General features: G+C 44.0%; 1 protein-coding gene across 4 annotated transcripts in view; it reads right to left on the bottom strand.

The window, feature by feature from the left end:
- Positions 1 to 1157: 1157 nt before the first annotated feature.
- fam193a (family with sequence similarity 193 member A) overlaps positions 1158 to 20273 on the bottom strand; it is a 31692-nt gene continuing 12576 nt past the window's right edge. For 2 of the 4 annotated variants that reach the window (XM_063218971.1, XM_063218972.1), the window contains exons 9-23: positions 19400 to 19480; positions 18588 to 18662; positions 18318 to 18433; positions 17933 to 18166; positions 17000 to 17162; positions 16302 to 16436; positions 15812 to 16081; positions 12396 to 12597; positions 11883 to 12164; positions 11345 to 11603; positions 10740 to 10911; positions 9287 to 9523; positions 6254 to 7256; positions 4251 to 4332; positions 1158 to 2191 (exon numbers count right to left, since the gene is read on the bottom strand). In XM_063218971.1, coding sequence (XP_063075041.1) covers positions 2098 to 2191; positions 4251 to 4332; positions 6254 to 7256; positions 9287 to 9523; positions 10740 to 10911; positions 11345 to 11603; positions 11883 to 12164; positions 12396 to 12597; positions 15812 to 16081; positions 16302 to 16436; positions 17000 to 17162; positions 17933 to 18166; positions 18318 to 18433; positions 18588 to 18662; positions 19400 to 19480 — 3405 coding nt within the window. In that variant the 3' untranslated portion in view covers positions 1158 to 2097. The remainder of the gene's footprint in view (positions 2192 to 4250; positions 4333 to 6253; positions 7257 to 9286; positions 9524 to 10739; positions 10912 to 11344; positions 11604 to 11882; positions 12165 to 12395; positions 12598 to 15811; positions 16082 to 16301; positions 16437 to 16999; positions 17163 to 17932; positions 18167 to 18317; positions 18434 to 18587; positions 18663 to 19399; positions 19481 to 20273) is intronic. The other 2 variants (XM_063218974.1, XM_063218973.1) reach the window with 2 other exon arrangements.

Genomic DNA, 20273 nt, shown 5'->3' with positions numbered 1-20273 from the left:
GGGCAGCATGAATTCTGGGAATAAACCACAAAAAAATATTACACGGTGCACCATTAAATTCACATACCACAGATAGTCTGACTCAAAGATGATGTTCTTTACCTAACTCACATTATCAGACTGCCTTGACTGCCTAGTCGCCCGGGAGAGGACGCCCCTGAGGTCTTGAAGCTCCAACATGTGTAATAGCCTGGTCATATGACAACCAACCCCCGCCCCCAAACCCCCGTCCAGTCAAGAGAGAAGCACACATGACTCATGGCGGTGACCGTAACATTGCAGGAACAGAACATGAGCAGCTGGAGTTAGACACAGCAGTTGTGCAACTCCGGGCAGCAGGAGTGGCCTCCAGGAGGCAGCAATGCCGTTTACAAATCTACACATGCTGAAATGTCCATTAGGAGTAAAAGAGCTGTGGTGTAGGGGTATTCAATTAAATGTCAACCAGGGCCAGTTTTTCAGATTCCTCCCAGCAAAGGGGCCGAACTATACGTATTATGGTTGCTGACTGTCAATGAAAAAAATACGGAACACTTCATTGAGGTGGGGGGTCTGGGGGTCCTCCCCCAGAAAGTTTTGTATTTCTTAGATGTAGTTTCCTGCATTTTAATGTCATTTATTTCTAAATACCAAAAAACAATTCTGTATTTCAAGGGGCTTGTGGGGGCCAGAACTTTGCCATCGAAGGGCCGCCATTTGAATAGCCCTGCTGTAGTGTAATTCCTCCCTAATGTCCATGCAGAAAGATAAACACGCTGGCAAAGGAGTTCTAGTCCCAGATGCCATGCAGTAATGTACATAGGGTACAAGTTATATGCTTTTTGGTTGACCTAGTCCAGCGTGACCAGTGGTTGAAAGTCGGAACTGAAACCAGAATTTGGCAAAAGATGGCCTGTATTTGCACACAAAATGACACTTTCTTCAGTTCTCTAGTGTTGAACTTGTCACTACAGAAATACGGTGGAGCATTTATTCATAGCATATAACACACAGGACACTACATTGCTATTGCTGCTGCCACTGCTGCCCCAGGTCTGGTTCCAGTTACTACGGGGACATCTAAGGTTGCACAACTGCAGGGAAACTGTGGTGAAGCCTGTTGGCACTGGCAAAGACACAGCAAGGAAATATAAACATCAATACACGGACACATATGATGCCATACTACTGTATTCCATCTTTCAAAAAAGAAAGACAACACTTTATTATTACTTAACAATATGTTAAAAGAGTAGGCAGTCCTGGCCTCAGTGTTAATACAATTGACACTATAACAGTGATAGTGGAGTATTGTTTCCTTTCCCCCATCAGATTGGTTCTCTAAGTACTTCGATACAAGCTGGCGGCAATTGAGAAAACAGGAAAAAAAAATCTTAATCCGAGACATTTTCTTCACAACTTAGAAGTATTCTCTCTTTTGTACATAGTGAAACTGAGTGACAGAGGCTATGGGGAACCTGGACAGGCCCAGTTCCTTGTCCTCTACTTGTAGGAACTGAGGTCCTGGGTGGAAGTGCGATAGAAGCCACAGCAATACTGAACAGAATTCTTTTCTTTTAAATAATATGTATTTGCTCTTTTCAACAAGGCCTTATTCCAAACATATATTAATCATTTTCAGAAAATAGGAAAATAAAATAAAATAAAAACAAAAACCAAAACAAAAGCACAGCTTCAGTCAGTCAGTGTGAAATACCCCTCTCACAGACTCTGAAGCAAGTAACGCGAATCAAAATAAGGGAGGAAGGGGATCAAAATAAAACAAATGTTCACAATAGAAATATTTAATAGATCAAACTAACGAAATTATTCAAATAAATAAAAATAAACAGCAGTCGATTTTCTTCCCATCGTCATTTCCCCTCCCAAAAGTACAAAGTACTACATGAAACATTAGGCCATTTTGGTTCTTAGTAGGAACCACACAGCAACAACAAGGCAAGGCAGCATGGGATATGTATTTCAGAGGAGCAGTTGATTGGTGGAGCATAGCAGCAGTGGGAGGGGGGGGGGGTTGTCAGCAGTCAGCCTGGAGCGTGGTGGAAGAAGGAAAAGCTGATTGAGTTCCTGAAACAGTTTATTTTAAGTGTCACCCCGTCAGTGTGCAGCAAAGGTGGCCTTCTTGAAGCTAAAGTTGGACCAGTTAATTGATAGCCGCTGCCTCGTCTGTCGAGCAGAATCTAAGCAGAATCTGAGAAAGGAAGTACAAGAGGTTTAGTTGGTCTCTGCATTTCACACACCAAAAAACGTCAACTCTACCAAAAACTGCTTAATACACCAAGTAACAAGTAAATACTAGTGAAAACTGTATTATGCCGAAAACAATTGCACTTGTCTTGTACGTGGTAAAACCTTGGGTTTAATATGTACATCCTTACATGTCTAATGACAAATGCAGTTCAATCTAATCAGACCCAAACATTTCAAATTTAAACAATCGCTAATATTTGGTCGTGATGTGTAGCCTAACCTGACCGCATCTAATGACTCTTCTTTCCTCCACCCTCCCTCGCTCACTAAATGACTACGCTGAAAACCTACAGTATGTAAAGTCGCCCCAGAATATCAGACCCCAGCATATTGTGTAGGGTAGTGTTCCTCAACGGAGGCTCTAGAACCCCCCAAGGGCTGTTAGGGAGCCCTAAGGGGGCGTTGAGAAGAATACAGATGAGAAGGGGGATGCTCCATTGCCATTGTGGAGGATTAGACCATTATATTTTTTCATATTAAGGGGGGTATTGGCAGGTTCGGAGGAATGGGGTTGGGAGAGGGTGTTGGGAGGCTTATAATGAGGACAAGGGGGCGTTTGTTCAAAAAAGGTTGAGAACCACTGGTATAGGGAAATTAAATTTGAATGGACGCTTAGGGACAGCAAGGCCAGCCTGATAGACACTGAATAATAAGAAACTTTGTTGCGACTTGAGCTAGATTCACAGTAGGCGTGAGTCTGTGTATACTTGGCGTGTGCTAATGGCGTGCGCAGTCACATGATCCATAATGGCCATGTTGCTTAGCCTAGAGAAGAGTGAACTCGACGGCCTACAGCTACTGGACTACAGAGGGAACAAAGGTAGGCCGATACATAGGCAGGCCGTCGGCATCGGACGATTGGCATGTGGTTTGGCCGATCCACACCTGGCGTCATTTACAGATAGGCATCCAAGGGCAGCTTTGTTTGAAGACCTGCAATAAACATTGCTGTGTCACCCCTCTAGCTAGGCTACGTACTGTCACCAGTTACACAAATGTTTATTTTTTAACTTGAGACCTGGAATATATGCCATTTTTAAAACTTTTTTTTACCCATATCGGCCTAATATCGGCTTAAGGAAATCGGCAGTCCATATCTGCCATCGGCCAAGGGTGAAAGAACAAAATCAGTATCGGTCGACCCTTTGAAGGAACCCTGGATTATTTTGAGGTAAATATAATGTCTCGAAGCCATTTTATTCCCCTCCTCAAATTTTGTTCAGTGAAGCAATTGTTTACTTTGTTCTGTATCGCATGTCGTGTTTGGCGATCTATTTGTAAAACTCTGCAGCCAGAACAATGCTCTCACATGGCCTTGGAATGATCTGGGAATGTAGGCTACAAAAAAAATCTATATTTTATTGTGAAAAAGTCATACGTTTCTCATGAACAGCAGAGGGCACACTTCGAAAATACAAGCCCTGTTAGGATCAGAACTGCAAATGTGGCGAAAATGATCTATGAAGGTTCTGGCACTTTCAATGACATCATTAATGGTTCTAGAGCCAAAAGGCTTAAAGTGCTTACGCCTACTGTGAATCTACCTTTAGGATGTCTTTGACAGCCTACTGAACCACATGCCTACTGAACGCACCCAAACTGTAGCAGAAAAACCAACAGCAAAACACAGCAAAAGCGTTATGTAATCATTACTGAAATCCTGTTGCCACAATAAATACACAATACATATTCTAAATAAACTTAACTGTCAAATAGAGTGCTGTTGCATACCATACTAGAAATTAGGGGTTTATTTGCAAAACGGTGTATCTCACATTTTGTAGAATGTTGGGAAATTGACATTTTGTATTGGGCATTCCATTGAATTGCATTGCATAATGCATGTTATATAAAAAGTATGTTCTCCAAATATTTGAATGGTAAGAATTCACACATAGTTTATAGGACCTCTGAACAGTAATTTTCAATAATAAAATGCAAAAGTCAAAAAATGGAGATACACCGTTTTGCAATGAAACCCTTCAAATGCAGATGCCTACCTTTTGAAGTACTCCACTTCCCGTTCCGTCTCATCCATCTCTACGCTTTCTAGATCGATATCTTTGGGTAGAAAGACATCATCTGAAAGGAAACACAGTAGCAGTTTAGGTGCAGCATAGAGATAGAAATACAAATCTTGAGTGGCCACAACCCAATGAGCGCAGCAATCCTGGAAGCCTTCATATTTAGGTGGACTGTGCAATGTACATGAATGGAGAAGGGGCTCACCTGTCAAAAATGCCTACATTCTGTGAACATATCCATGAACACACTATACAAGGGCAATATTTGACACGTGTAACTAGCTTAATACACAGTGTAGCCAAAAACAAGTCTGTGGAAGCCAATCCATATGTAAAAAGGATAGATCGTGCTCCCTGAACCATGCTTTCAAAATTTGAGCCCAATGAGGAATTGTCATCTTGGAATATGGGCACGCTATCAGGAAAGAACACAATATTGTTGGAATCATCTGTTCATTCACTATGTTCAGCTAGTCAACTATGCTCATTCTTTGTGCACATACTATAGCCGAACCTAGACCTGACACCAAACATTTCAGTGATTGTTTTAGGAGGGTCAAATCATGGATATGAGCAGACATAACATCTTTTACATGACCATGGGATGTCTTTTGATACAGTTGTTAAATAAATGACAAGCAAGTCATTCTACCAGAGTAGTTAAGCAAGCACAAAGCATCACTTTTACACATGGATTGGCCACCACAGAGTCCAGACCATACCCTCATATAGAATCTTTGGCATGTTCTGAAGAAGGCTTTGAACATCATTCAAACTCTACCATTATATATACTTGGTGAAAACTTAAAAAGGTATGGTATTCAGCTTTGGGATGTAAACAGAGCCATGTTAACAAATTCAATAGCAGCCTCTAGTGGTTCAGATTTGACTAGATATTGAATACGGTATATTATTAAAGGTGCACTGTGTAGGATGGTGGCCAGAGTAGGTATTGTTACTATGCTGTTCATTGACACCGTGTGCTGCCTACTGCCAAATATGAGCTTTTCCATGAATATTTAGTAAATAACAGACTAATATTTATGAGTATGACCAGTACAGTGTAAAGTACAGTGAGTTTTGCAGCTAAAAATGTCTATATCTGGAAAATCAAAATGGCGGAAGATCCATTCATGTATGAAAAGTGCAATTTTCCCAGTCAAAATGAATACTTAGAATTAGATGGTGGTGGTAAGTATTTGTGAAAAAGGTAATATTTCTGAATGGGCAGCATGAAGTCTGGAAACAAATTTCAACTAATATTACACAGCGCACCTTTAAGGGCAACTAAATGCATCAAGAAGCCTTTTGTATCAATTTTCTTGAGGTTGGGTGGGTTTTTTCCACAGAGATAACTCCACCCATTAAAGGACCAGTTCAGTCAATTTCAATATGCTGTTGTATTGCTCACGCTACCCTTGACTTGTCAGTACCTGGTGATGCCACATTTTTCGGCTCAGCCCTTTCTGAGATATGAGCTATTCTAATGGGGGCAGCGTTTGTTTACATTTTTAAAAAAAATAACATAGGCCTACTCCAAATATTTTCCCAAAAGGTACCGCTGTTTGCTAGTTGTCTGCTGATGTTGTATAACCTTTTGGATGTTTTTGGGAATAAATATATATATATTTTTTAAAGTAAACAAACCGCTGCCCCCATTACAATGACCAGGACCTCAGAAAAGGCTGAAGAGAGAGAGAGAAAAAACCCTCAGGTTCTGACAAGTCCAGGGTAGTGTCAGCATTACAACTGCATGTTGAAATCGACTGAACTGGTCCTTTAAGCCTTTAAGTCCTTTAAGAGGTGGCGTGTTCTCCATTGATTTGCATTGACTCCAGAGCACAGATCCAACTACACAAGATGGCACCATCACAATGGTCTTTCCTTTCACCTCGATGAGGTGCAGTATCTACAGGGGAAGAACGCCAAAGCACACACAGAGACGCACTCACAGTGACAGAACACAAACTTGCACAAACCTATGGAGCCGTTTCCGTGATCAGATTTTTTCTTTTTGTTCTTCTTAGTCTTGCCCTTGGGTTGCTGAGACTCATTTCCAGGTGGTTTCCCATTCTGCACAAGGGGCTCAGGAGGGGATGCAGGCACAGGCACAGGCGAAGAACGACCCCCTTTTACAGAGTTGATCTGTTTCTTTACAGTCACGTCATTGCTCCTCTCTACCCCCTGCAGCCCGGGAGCTGACTGCGGAGTGACGCAGGGCTTTGCTCGGGAATCCATGTCGAAGGCAGGCGCCTGCCCATTCAAACAAACAGCTTTCAAAGCCTCGGCTGGCCTCTTTGTGGTTTCACCGTGGATCCTACAGTTGCTCGGCTGTCGTCTGGCTACAGCCTTGTCATTGATGGACTCGGGCCGAGGGGAAGTGCTGACAGCTTTCGCTGCTGTTGTTGTTGTTGTTGGTGGTGGTGGTGGTGGTGGTGGTGATGGAGTGCAGTTTTCCATGGTTTCTCTAATGATGCCATTGTGAAGGTGTTCTGAGGGAGCCCTGGCCTTCTCACTTTTGGAGTTGTGCCGAGCAGGCGTACGGGACTGCATGCTAGGAGGACTGCGGTGGTGAGCGTGGGCGCTGGGCACGTTGTCTGGCTGAACATCCCACTGGCCCAGGCCCATTATACCGTGCAGCAACATGGCCTTGCTGCTCATGCTCCTCTCCAGCACGCTCTGTGCCGTCTGCCTGAGCGGCTGAGGACTGTTCTGGTGCTGTGGAGCTGGCTGGGGAGCGGGTGGAGGAGGAGGACTGGGAGTCGTGTCTCCGCCAGCAGCAGCAGCAGCAGAAGCAGCGTCGTCTTCGTCGGCTACAAAGGCCTCGGAGGCCTTCTTGTCCTTCTTCTTCTTCCGGGTGGCGCGCAACTGCTGCTGCTGCTGCTGCTGCTGTTGTTGCAGCTCCCGCAGGTGAAGCAGCTCCTGTTTCAGGGCCAGCTCCTCGCGCTTGCGGGCCTCCACCTCCAGACGAGCCTTCTCAAGCTGCAACGACACCACCACACACATCAGGACGCTGTCAACAACCAACACATATACACACACACACACGCACCTCTGCAAGATTGATAATCTTGTTAGGGTTGTGGGCATGCTCAAAGGAAATGGATAAATAAATAAAAAATCAAGCAGGCTAATGAGAGAAATCAGAAGAAAGTTGTTTCTCAAATGACACAGAATGCATACTGGCCACCTTTAGCTTTGATTACAGCATCATCCATACAAGAGCTTGGTGAAATGTCAATGCGCTATATGTAAATAAATCTTGTGACATGGCAGAAGCTTACGAAATCAGTGCCACAGTAAATGCATACCAGAATCAAAGGCAGTCCAACAACATTATGAATGTGACTTTTTTTTGGAGCAACTTTTTTTTTTTGGACAGGCACTGTACGCCTGCATGTACAGCTCCAGGCCACTTTATTAGAATAGCATGAAAAAGTTGATTTATTTCCATAATTCCATGTTAAACTGTCATGGATTATAGATTCATGGCCCAGTTTTTTTAACTATTCCAATCATTAAATTGTTTATTTTTACACATTTTGGTCTTCACATCATTAGAATACTGTAATAAAATCACAATTTTCTTCATCAAAATTTGTTTCACATCAGTGCACATCAAATCAGTTGAAATGTGGTACTTTCTACACAACATGCAATGTTCAATACTTGGTTAGGACTCTCTCTGTCTTAATATTATTAATAATAACGGCCATGATGCGTTTAACATTGAAGTCAATGGCAGAAACAGTGCATGGGAGTAATGGAAGGCCAGATATCCTTGATGCTTTGCCGTCAGCTGTTTTTGTATAGCTGACCTGGTGTCAGACACTTCACTCTTCAATATACCCTGTAGATTTCCATGCCACGTTTTGTCGCTAACTCACCGGTTTAATTCTAAATCACCAGAAATGAAACCCCATTGAAAATGAATGGGGTTTTATTTCTGGTGAGTTAGAATTAAACTGGTGAGTTAACACCAAAACGTAGCATGGATATCTATGGGTATATTGAAGAGTGAAGTGTGGGGTACCAGGTCAACAAACAAGAACAGCTGACGGCAAAGCATCAAGGATATCTGGCCTTCATTACTCCCATGCACTGTTTTTGCCATTGACTTCAATGTTAAACGCATCATGGCCGTTATTAAGACAGAGAGAGTCCTAACCAAGTATTGAACATTGCATGTTATGTAGAAAGTACCAAATTTCAACTGATTTGATGTGCACTGATGTGAAACGAATTTTGATGAAGAAAATTGTGATTTTATTACAATATTCTAATAATGCGAATTTCCCAATTCATGGGGTTTTTTTTAGCTGGAAGGCCAAATTATGTAAAAAGAAAAACTTGAATGATTGGAATAGTTAAACAACTGGGCCATGCATCTACAATCCATGACAGTTTAACATTATTGATGGAATTATGGAAATAAATCAACTTTTTCATGCTATTCTAATAAAGTGGCCTGGAGCTGTATATTTCAGGAAGTTTCTACTCATTCGTAAACTGTTTATACATTGTCTTCCACCAACAGCAAATTCAAACAAAAATCAGAATATGAAGGGTGCGGGTAACCCAAGTGGGCATTTAAATGTTTCTCATGTCCAAAGTTTCAGCAGCATGTCTTTAAAAAGAGTATCCAATGTGGGCATGAGGGTGGGAAGCTCTCCTTACACCCTTAGACCCAGGTAACCTTTTAACCCATTGTGTCCTGGAGCGACATATACGCTGCATTCAAGTTCTTGAGATTTGAGCTGTTTTATTAAAGATGTAGGTATGTTAGAGCGGCATGAACACTATACTAGTGCAATATGAAGGTTCTAGATTTTAAATGCAACCCATTTCATGTTTGTATGTGCTTCGGAGGCTGAGATATTTAGGATTTAATAGGCAAAGGGCACCCTTTCCCAAAAAGGGCTTAGGACAGAATGGGTTAAATTGTTGAAACACTGGGTCCGAAAGGAATTGTTGGAGGAATGTGCATTGAGGGGGTGTGGTAGGTAGAGGACCTTTTTCTGCTTGTGTCGCGCACGCTTGGCCGCCTTGGAGCTGCTGGCCGGCTTGTTGTCTCCGCTGTTGATGAACTGCAGCAGGTCCTCGACTTTGCGGTCGTCGGCTACCACCACGTCCGGCTCTGGCTGCAGCTCCTCTTTCTTTGGCGGCTGCTCCTCCTTGCGCTTGGTGAGCCGCAAGCGCAGCTTTTCCCGCATCTCCGCATAGTTCCTACTGGTGGGGGCTGCTGGGGGCTGCACATGGAGGACAAACGCACACAGACACACAGTTATTTCACTTACTGTATACTTCTTTTATTTTCCTTTACACTTTTTATAATCTCACTTTTTCTATAATAAATTGTATCCTGATTGACCCTTTTAAAGACGACGTCAAGACTTATTTTAGTGAGTTAGTTAAAACACAAGGCAGAGCTTTCAGCTTTCAATATTTGGTTGGAGAAGATTTTGGAAAACATCGAAAATCCATCAGATGGAAGAATGGAGTGTGATATAACGCCACTTTTTGTCTCTGCTTCACATCAACCATGAATGATACTAACTTGTTATTTATTACTTCATTTGTCGGTTAACAAACCTGCATTTACACTTCCATCACTTTCCATTTGAATTATTGCAAGGCCATCCTGTCAGGTCTACCTAACGAGGCTCTGGACTGACTGCAGAAATCTGCTGCAAGGGTCCTAACAGGCACTCGGACCTCCCCATCAAATCCCACACAACCTACAAAGTCCTCCTCCTCACTCGAACATGATGTTATGAGTCTGTGATTTCAACAGAGGCCACATATACTGTGTTCTATCAATATGAAATCATAACCCTTTGCTGATATAATGCCCTGTTTGATACCTTTTTCATGAACAAATTCAAGCACTTTTCAAGCACCTTCAAGCAGCAAATTTTCAGTTTTCCAGCACCTTTAAAAGGATAAGGGAAGGGGGTGTGGGGGTCCTCCCCCAGAAAAATAAAATGTTTTTAAGATGCAATTTCCTGCATTCTAATGAATTTTAGGGTGTTGAATGGCAAATCCCAATTGACATCTCACTTCCTCAGATTTTTGATGTACCTGAACAATTAATTTCCATTATTTGGCTTACCGAACTTGACTTGACATAACTTTAAAGCATTTTCAAGCACTTCACCACAAATTCAAGCATTTTCACAACCTTGATTACACTTAATTGAAATTCAAGCATTTTCAAGGAATTCAAGCACCAGTAGGAACCCTGAATAGAAGCACACAAGTCCCAACAGTCTGGTACTTGGAATGGTTGCCAATTATTCTACCCAAAACACCTCTAATTCAGTCAGGTTGCTTGTCTGCCTCGTGTCGACAGCCTGCTTCAAGTCAATTCATACATTGTTGTACAATGATCTCTTGAACATTTGTTTGAAAAACTCACTCACAATAACCTTTTCAACTGTAGAGAGTGAAGACAACGCAACATACCCCTCCATGACCGAAGAATTCACAGTAACAGCAGTCACAGTATTTTCCTTCCTTTTGATTGGTTGACGTGGATGTGGAAGAGCTATGCTCAGAGCAGCTGTCCTCGTCCTGGCTCTCCAAAATTTCATAGGTCCTGTTTGCTATGCAGGGATGCTCCTCACACTCAGGGTCACTGTAGATCAGACCAAATGACATTAAACAGACTGCCCATGACAACAAATACATCAATCAAAGTGTTTCCAACTTTGGGCCAACAATATATATTATGTGTAATATATATATATATATATATATATATTATGTATAATATATATTATGTACAATATATATTATGTATAATATATATTATGTGTAATATATATATTGCTTAGAGCTGAGGCAGTGATCTTCCTCTAAAGTTCTAATGCCGCCTGCACACCTGTGACTCCGTTAACCGTAGCACCAGAGTGGACGCCACCTGGTGGACACCGTATTACCTCAGAAAAACTCCCGCAAGCAAGGCCTAGTGGCCGTTATTGAAACATGGTGGGCGGAGTAGAAAATGCCACAAAAGAGTGAGTGTGAAGGGGGCACAAGACGCTGAAGTAAGTGACCCTGACCCTCACCTGCAAACGCCGTCGTCATGGTTCGAGGGATGCTCCCCTGCGGACAGGCACAGGCCCTGGTGATGGTGGGCATCGATGAGGTCAGGCGGCGCGGCTACAGCCTTGGGGAAGGGCTGCGAGGCCATGCTGGGCAGATGTGGGGTAGGAGGCACAGAGAGAGCAGCACTGCTGAGGGTGGGCTGGCCTGTGGGGCTGTTCTGTGGTGTGAGAGGCGTGGGATGTCTGTGATCCTCATGACCGACATGGTGATACACTTCACCTGGTGGTTTAGAAGGAAGAAAAAGAGGGAGAAGAGGGGAGACAGGGAGCACGGGTTACAGTCATTCAATCAAGCATTTGTATTGCAGCGAAAATTTCACACAAAAACCAAGCCAAAGAATCGATACATATTTTGCAAATGTGATAAAAAAATTCACAACTCATATATAGTATACCAGATTAAGCAAGTATAGATTCAGTTAGATTCATGTTAAAAAGAAGTATGCCAATTTAGTCTGAGCCCTGGCAGAAAAACCCTCCCTGTCTCAATCCCTTTTACCTAGGGAGGTGGGTCTCTTAGATGCAACTTCGAGGAAATTATTACTTGATTGGACAGTGGTTGCGGTACAGGAGACCGAGGAGGTGGCAGATGAGGTGGCCATCACCACTTGTTTGGTCTCCAAGAAGGCATCTTGGAAATTGTGGAGACACTTTTTCTTCGCGCCATTCTTCCTTTCACTGCCCTCAGCAGCGAGAACTGGGGCAGGCACAGCAGCGGCAGTGAGCTCATTGGTTGTTGATCGCAGGGGTATGTCGGACAGGGGCGGAGTCAGCATGTTGCCTTCAAAGGAAACAGGAGGGCAATTTAAATTCATTCAAGTTAGGGAGAACCATACAGCAGCAAAGAAGTACTTAACAATACCAGAGTTAACTAGAAATGAATTGAAAGTAAATTCAAGCACAGCGCCCATGCAATAAATGAAACACATTCAAGCTTTAAGAGCATGTAAGTCATTTGTAGGAACCGTAGGCTGTTTGGCCCACAGCAGTGTGCACTCTCTGCTGTTCTCACCAGACAGTGTGTCGGGAAGCAGCACGGAAGGGTTCCAGTTCTTGATCACTTGAGTGTCCCAAATGTTCTCAAACGTAAGTGAGGGGCAGCTAAGTGGCCCGTTCCAGTCGCCAGGGCCACTGAAGTAGTTGGAGTAAAGGTTGGGGCCAAAGACCTGTGGCTTACCTCCCGCGTGGTTAGATGAGGGGGCTGGGGGCAGTGTCTGCACGAGAGACAAAGTATGGTGGAAAAGTTAAAAGGATTGTGTAATATTTTAGTGGTTTATGTTACCTTTTTCACAAATACTTACCACCACCATCAAATTCAAAGTATTAATTTTGACTGGGAAAATTGCATTTTTCATACATGAAAAGGTGGATCTTCCTCCTTTTTGAATTTCCAGAAATGGGCATTGTTAGCTACAAAACTTACTGTACTTTGGTCATACTAGTACACCTGGTCATGTTAGGTGCCCATAGCAACCTATTACATTGGCATATCTCTATACTTAAAGAATCTCTGGTTGTGGCCTTAGCACGCTGCGCCTCAACACTGCCCGCACATTTATTTATTTTTTAGGGGTTTGCCAAAAGATCCGCTCTTAAGGGCTGTCCACACCGAGCGGAATTTCCGCGCGGATATTCGCAGCGAAATTCGCAAAATTAACAAACAAATGTATTCTAATTACTCTGTGCACACCGAAAAGCGAAAATCCGCAGCGGAGAAAAAATAACAAATCTGTCTGTTTTGACGGCGGATTTCGCAAGCGAAAAACGGGGTTTGGCCAATCAGACACTGACTTGACAGTGACATCAGCTCCAGCGCAGTTCTCAAACTGAGCTCGAAGTGGCGAATGATGGGGGAGCGCGGAAGGACTGTTTGCATAGACTAACTGCAAAAAATAACCGTTAAGAAATAATTTCAAAACTTGTTGCGTGCAAAGGAGTCCAACGGATGTCTTACGCTTTCTGATTACATTACACTTATTCCAAGCGAGATTAAATTGTCTAAACACTTCACGAGGTGATGAAAAGGACTGCTGTGTGATCTGTGTCGGGCACTTGCGCGTGTGGGTCTGTCCGAGAGCGCAGATCTCGAAAGCAGGAGCACAACTTGTGCGGTCGTGGACCCCGTAGCGAGAGTAGGCTACCACCACGGACCTCTTGTAACCACTTAGGATATTTCATATCTAATGAACATTTCAGGTATCATCCGTGTAGCCGACGCGCACATTTGCAACGTGGAGAAGGCCTATTGAAAGTAGCTGGTCAATACAATGACAAGCACGAAGAAAGGCTTCGCGTTATCTTTCCACAGCGAACGTAGGCTATAAATACCACTAATGAAATAGGCTATTATATCTCTCATCGGTTGAGACAGCAGCTCAAAGGAGAGGGAGAGATAGAAGGTGTGTGTGTGTGTGTGTGTGTGTGTGTGTGTGTGTGTGTGTGTGTACGCGCGCGCGCTTGAGTGTGCACGCTGATAGTCTCCTGACGCACAGAAAAACCTGGCCCATATTGATTTTAAGCGTCCCAGCTTAAACTTCACTGATTAAAAACAGTAGTTTTGAGGAGTTGTAAGCATTTTCATAGCACACTCTACAGAATATTCCCATTTAGATGCTTCATTAGCCTACTAGTCACATATAGCCTACACTGTGCCACTGCGCAATTTCGCTGGTAAGCTGGGAGTTTCACGTGCAGTGACTTTGGCGTCATCAAATAACAGCAGAATATGGGATAGGCCTACTAGTTAGGCCTATATGGAGAAGGAAGTCCCGCCAGCAATGTAGGCTATGGGGCGACCATGTTTGCAAACTTTGTTAGAAGTAGGCTATAGTGGTGTAATTTTACTTGTAATCATGAGCGCCAGCCACTGCGCCGTTAACTGTCCTTGGGGACTTTTGTATGCTCTCTAAAATATTCCAGAGGTTACCTTTTGTCGGAAGTGCAGTTACGCACGACCGCAGTAACTTCTGGCTTCGGTGGAAACGGTTGTAACTAGGGCATTTACTCTATGCACCCATGTAAACAACTGACATGGTAGCCTTGAGCCACGCTAGAGCATCTATGCTCTCTACAAATACAATACCCTATGATCGAGACAGCTCGCGCGTCTTCTCAGCGCTCCACATGAAAACGACTGTGTAGCCATTTCCCCCCTCATTTATCCTCCACCTGTTCTTCCTCGGGCTTCTGTTTCATGAAAACCCAAACGTGTCCACTCATCAGTGCTCCATCCGCTAGGAGGGAGTATGTGTGTGTGTGTGCATAAAACAGATAGAACAATAAAATATTACACCTGGTCACACATAGTTTTTTTAATGGGCTATCTATTTCTCAGGGCGCGCAACGGCTCTCTGTTGCGCAAGATGACTTGTTCGTTGTCGCATCGGTTTATTTTAACTTATGTAGCCTAAACACGACACTTTGTGACTTAAGGTATGCAAATACAACCCCTATACACACGATTTCTATATGAATAAAAAAAAATATTTTGCCAATAATTTAGAGACCCCTTCAACATTTCCCAAATCATATTTTCGGGGGATCAGGGGGTCGAAACCTGGTTGAGACGACAGCAAGCCATTCCTTCTCTGTATGAAGAGGAATGCAACGGAATGTGCAGACAGCATATGACCACGTTGGTCAGCACGGCTTGAAAGGATTCTGCCTACATTAAACATCATGGATAGGCCTAACTGGCTTTGTTGCACTACAGATTTCTTGTTGACTTGTTGAGTGGGGAGTTTGGCAGCGAGCAGACTTAAAATGCATTTCCTTCAGCTCTGTCTCCGCAAGGGCAAAACCGAAGTTGTGCTTAACATTTCAGCCTATTATTCCAGAATTGTTGACTTTTTTTGCTGCAAATAAATGAGAATAGGGGCGTCGGGATGTTGAATTTGGCATTTGCCTTCACGCTCACGTGTCTCGGCATCCTTAACAGTTACAGGCCATTGAGGGTGCAATAAAGCATCAGACAATATCATCATTGGCTCGCTTTATCTTCAGAAGTGGCCCTTTGCATTCACGCAGACGGACAATCGCGGAAACAGAGCGAAATAGAACGCGGAAAACAGAAAAATCGCTCCGCAAATGTTTTTCGCCGGTGTGGACGTTTTTTTCGCTTTCCGCAATATTCGTATTTTCGCTTTCCGCTTTTGCGGAAATCCGCTTTCCTCGCCTGTGTGGACAGCCCTATATTCATGCTTCGACTAAATTGTGGTGCATGAATGAATGGAATATCTCTGCGAGTGGACACGCTGCATCTTTTCAAGAGGTCAGTACATCATGCGTCAGTTAAAGAGTCAGTTACAGACTGACATACAGGTCTCCCAATAAATAATTTAAAAAATAATCATTTTTATGAGACATTTCCAATAAAACATCTTTGACGCACAGCCATTGTATGCAATGGTCAATGTCATGTCACCTCACCTTGTTGTGTGAAAGGGGCGGGCTGGGATACAGGGTGGGGTGCAGCAGTGGTCGTGGCAGATGAGGCAGACTGTGTAAGGGCAGGTGGCCATGTATATGGGGGTAGAGGTGGAGCCCAGGGTGCGGAGGTGTTTTGTCTGTGAAGAACTGCTGCTGCTGCTGCTGTTGCTGACTGGCATGTAGCCTGTTGTTGCCAGGCAACAGAGTAGTAGGCTCCATGTTGCCCTGGTTGCACACGTGACACTCACAGGGATGCTGCATTGGCTCCACCTGGTGTTGAAAAACAGTGTTAGTAACACATATATATACAGTGAATGCAATAAAACCGGAATTGTAATTGTGTTAAAAATGGTGATTGCACAATACAAGGGTTTATTGGTTAGATAGAAAAACAGTGCAATACAACCACTGTAGCTTGTGAGTGTAGAAAGTCAATGGACTTTTGTTGACAGTGTGAATGACCAAACAGAGAAAAAAGAGAGCAGTGCACCCGTGTGTGTGGATAAGAGGGAGGTGGGCTGTCCTCCTTCAGCGAGGAGTGTTCGTCCTGCTGGTCCGGATGCTCTCCTGCGACTTCCCCATCATCACCCTCTGAGGAGCTACTACTGCTGCTCCCCCCAGGTGACTGCAGGAGAGGAGAGGAGAGGAGAGGAGAGGAGAGGAGAGGAGAGGAGAGGAGAGGAGAGGAGAGGACAGGACAGGACAGGAGAGGACAGGAGAGGACAGGAGAGGAGAGGAGAGGAGAGGAGAGGAGAGGAGACCAGTCCAGTCCAGAGATAAACATAGCACCCAGTGGAGAGAAGGGTGAGAAGGAGCGGAGGGAAGAACTACATGAGATTAAGAACGAAACACTTGCCTGGATTTCATACAAGTCAGCCACAAGAATGATTTTGTGTCCGAGTACACTGTACTTTTGTTTTTCAAACAGGTCGTTTTCTTCTTTCTCCTATTGCCAACCAGCTGAATAAACCCAAACGTGGAATTTTCCTTTCAATGAAAAAGTACGACATGTTGGGGATGAACAAGTTTTAACGCAGATGGCAGGAGACTATAGATAGAGGTGTCTAAAACAGTCCGAGCAGCACTTGTTCTTCACACACACACACACACACGCACACACACACACACACACACACTTGCACATATGCGCGTGCACCCACAAACACGCACACGCACGCACGCACACACCTCGTTCTTGTGTACCATATTGTTGTCTCCTCCTCCGCCGCCGTTGACGTCGCTGTGGACGCCGTTGATGACGGCCACCACTGCAGAGTTGCTGTAGGGGCTCATGGAGTAGATGTCCACAAACTTCGCCGACAGCAGAGGCACTTCGTCGTCATCACTGCCGCTGCACCAAAACAAATGAATCAACAAGAGTGTGTGTGTGTGTGAGTCACCCTGCCTGAAGAAAACCCTTCTGCTTCCTAGTGACCGACCGCACCCTGAAAGAAGCACAGTCAGAGCAAATCTGTAGCTCACACAAAAGGCATGCTGCTTAGCTTAGTCGACGACGTCACAGCAGGCTGGCAAATATTTATGTCAGGGAATTACCCATTTTCTTCCCTGCCACGGGAAAAATGTGAAACACTAACAATTGCACCAACCACGTTGCACCTTCAAATCAGACTTTAAGGAAGTAAAAATGGGATGCCAATTGCATTGCATTTCACTTACTTGGTGTTTCTCATTTCCATATACAAGTATAAGAAACATAAAGGCAAGAACACTTCACAAAGACATGTACATGGTAGCTTACCCCCAATGTATGGGACACACAAGGTGAGAACCATTCACAAACATGTGCACACGGGCTGCAACGATACACTCAACTCACGATTCGGTTCGTATCACGATTTTTAACCTACATTTCGATACACCCCACGATTTCTGAAATGTATCTCCACTGAAGTTTGGAAACACCATCACATCAAATCATAAGGTTGTTTTCTGGACTAATGGGTAATAAAACTTTGAAAGGGCGTATCACGATACTGCCTCCTTGTATCACGATACAGTATCGTGACTCTGTGTATCACGATTTCTCGGTTCGATACAATATCGTTACAGCCCTAATGTGCACACAAACAGCAAAGGAGTACCCCAAGTGGCGTGACTCACAAGGTGGCCTGCGTGTCCTGAGGCAGTAGCAGGTGCTGGATGGTGATTGGTGAGCTGGAGCCAGAGCCGGAGCCGGAGCTGCCGGATGACACGCTAGGGGGGTGCACCTGTGACAGGTAGTTTTGTGGAGGCTCCGCCTGGGAAGGTAGCTTCAAGTGTAACTTCTCTGCCGTGGGCGCATCAGTGATGCCACACGTCAGAATGTGAGAGAGGCTGCAGTCGTCACATGTGCACCTGTACATTAAAAAACAAAAAAAAAAACAAAAACCAATTCACCACAAGAAGATGTGAACATGGAAGTAACTGATATACTGAGCGACATAATTGATGCATCCCTGATGGGAATCATATTGTTGACTAAATGTGACAGCAAGTGTAAGCTTACCGCCTGCGGTAGTTACAGTTAGGGCAATCTGGTAAGCTCCGTCGAGAAGAGAGCATCTGCCTCACTGTGTCTGTGAAGTTATTGTCCCCCGCAGCAGCATTTCTACCCTTTTCTACCTGGAGAATGGGGGGGGGACACATTCATTTATTTTCAGTCACATCACAAGTGTCATGTTTGACATTTGTGGTTGTGTGTTGCGACTGATGGCGCAACCAACTCACCCAACAAAAGAACACCTGTACAGTTCTTAGTTCAAATGCATGTTCTTACCTGGTCCTCTAGAAATTTCTTCTGTTTGAAGAAGAACTCTTCCTTGAGTTTCCGCTGCTCTTCTCTTAAGGCCACCTGAAAATAATACACAACACACCAATGAGCGGAGTTGTGCCTTCCCTAAGGAAGGGCCTACATGGATATATCAGGGGCCTATACTGCAAAGCTGGTTCAGGAGTAAACCAGGTTAAGTTAAGAGGTTGACCATCTAATACCTGAGGACCCCCTAAAAAAAACGAGATATCCTATCTCAAGGGGCTATCCCCCTAAACAAATAAATTGAAATTGAAAGTAATAGAAGAGCCTGAAGTCAAACCCAGAATCTTCTATTAGATGATTTACCTCTAAACTTGACCTAGTTTACTCTTGAAATGATGAATCCAGGCTCTTCTATTACCGCGCGAATATACCAGGAGCGATGCGATTCAAGCGACAGAGTGCAGCTGCAAGCGATATGAGCGATTGAAGAGACTAGAGTATGTCCGTACAGGCAGAAGGCAAAGCATTCCCATTGGCTGTGGTCACTGACCTCTATACAGTCATTGGCTGTCGCGGCTTGTCGCAGAACCGCGTCATAGAAAGTTGAAAAGATTTCAATTTCAAATTGTCGCGCAAATCGCTCTAGTCTCCAGAATCGCTTTTGTCACGCTCAATACAAAGTCAATTACTTCCGTCGCTCGCCTCGCTCTTGTCGCGGTAGGTGTATTTCTGCGGTAAGATGATTTACCTCTTAAATTAACCTGGTTTACTCCTGAACCAGCTTTGTAAGTATAGGGCAGGCCCCAGATGTTCATGACTGGACAGTAGTATACCTGCTCCTCCATGAACTTGATCTGCTGGAGGAAGAACTCCCTGTCTTTTTTTAGATCACGCTGCTCTTTTGTCAACGACACCTGTGGAGGAAAAAAAGTATTTTGTCACGTAATCATGGCAGTACAGGGATGTGGTTTGTGTGTGTGTGTGTGTGTGTGTGTGTGTGTGTGTGTGTGTGTGTGTGTGTGTGTGTGTCCTGCTAACGGGAAAAGGCTGTCTGAATAATAGAGTACATCATAGTGAATTTCCCCTGTACTGACATACACTTTTCACACAGGGTGATATCCGTTGTGTTTCCAGTTTGCAATTTTGGCTTATGTCAATCCCCAATACAGCCCAAAAAAAAGCAACTTCTTTGCTAGACAGAGCTAGACACGTAGGTTACTTAATACACAGGTCAGCAAGCAAGCTTAGGGCTTAAAATTCACTAAAGCAGTTTGTGGACATATTTCATAAGATTAAGCTCAAAAGCCATTCGTTGACTGGTACAATCATTTGATCGACAGCTTGTAACTTTAGATGCCAATAACTGGCAGTTTTAGACGAGTGCAAATTATGCTATGGCCTTCCTTTAAAGCAGAGGTTCTCAACCTTTTTTGATTGACGCTCCCTTGACCTTATCATAAGCCTGCATACACCCCCCTTAGTATTAATAAATAAAATGGACTAATGCCCAATGCCAAATCAGCGCCCCCACCTCCCAACTTTCTCCTTCTCAACACTATGCTGAGGCCTCCCTAACGCCCCCTGGGGGTCTGTACAGCCCCTTTGAAAAGCACTACTGTAAAATTAACATTAGCACATTAAAAGGGCATGTTTAGTGAATGTTGACCCCCCCCCCCCAATTCAAAAAACTGTATCGGACATGGTATG

The sequence above is a fragment of the Engraulis encrasicolus genome, chromosome 16, assembly GCF_034702125.1.
Source record: "Engraulis encrasicolus isolate BLACKSEA-1 chromosome 16, IST_EnEncr_1.0, whole genome shotgun sequence".
Classification (NCBI taxonomy): domain Eukaryota; kingdom Metazoa; phylum Chordata; class Actinopteri; order Clupeiformes; family Engraulidae; genus Engraulis; species Engraulis encrasicolus.
Note: the sequence above shows the minus strand (reverse complement) of the source record. Positions and strands in the feature narration are given on the sequence as shown.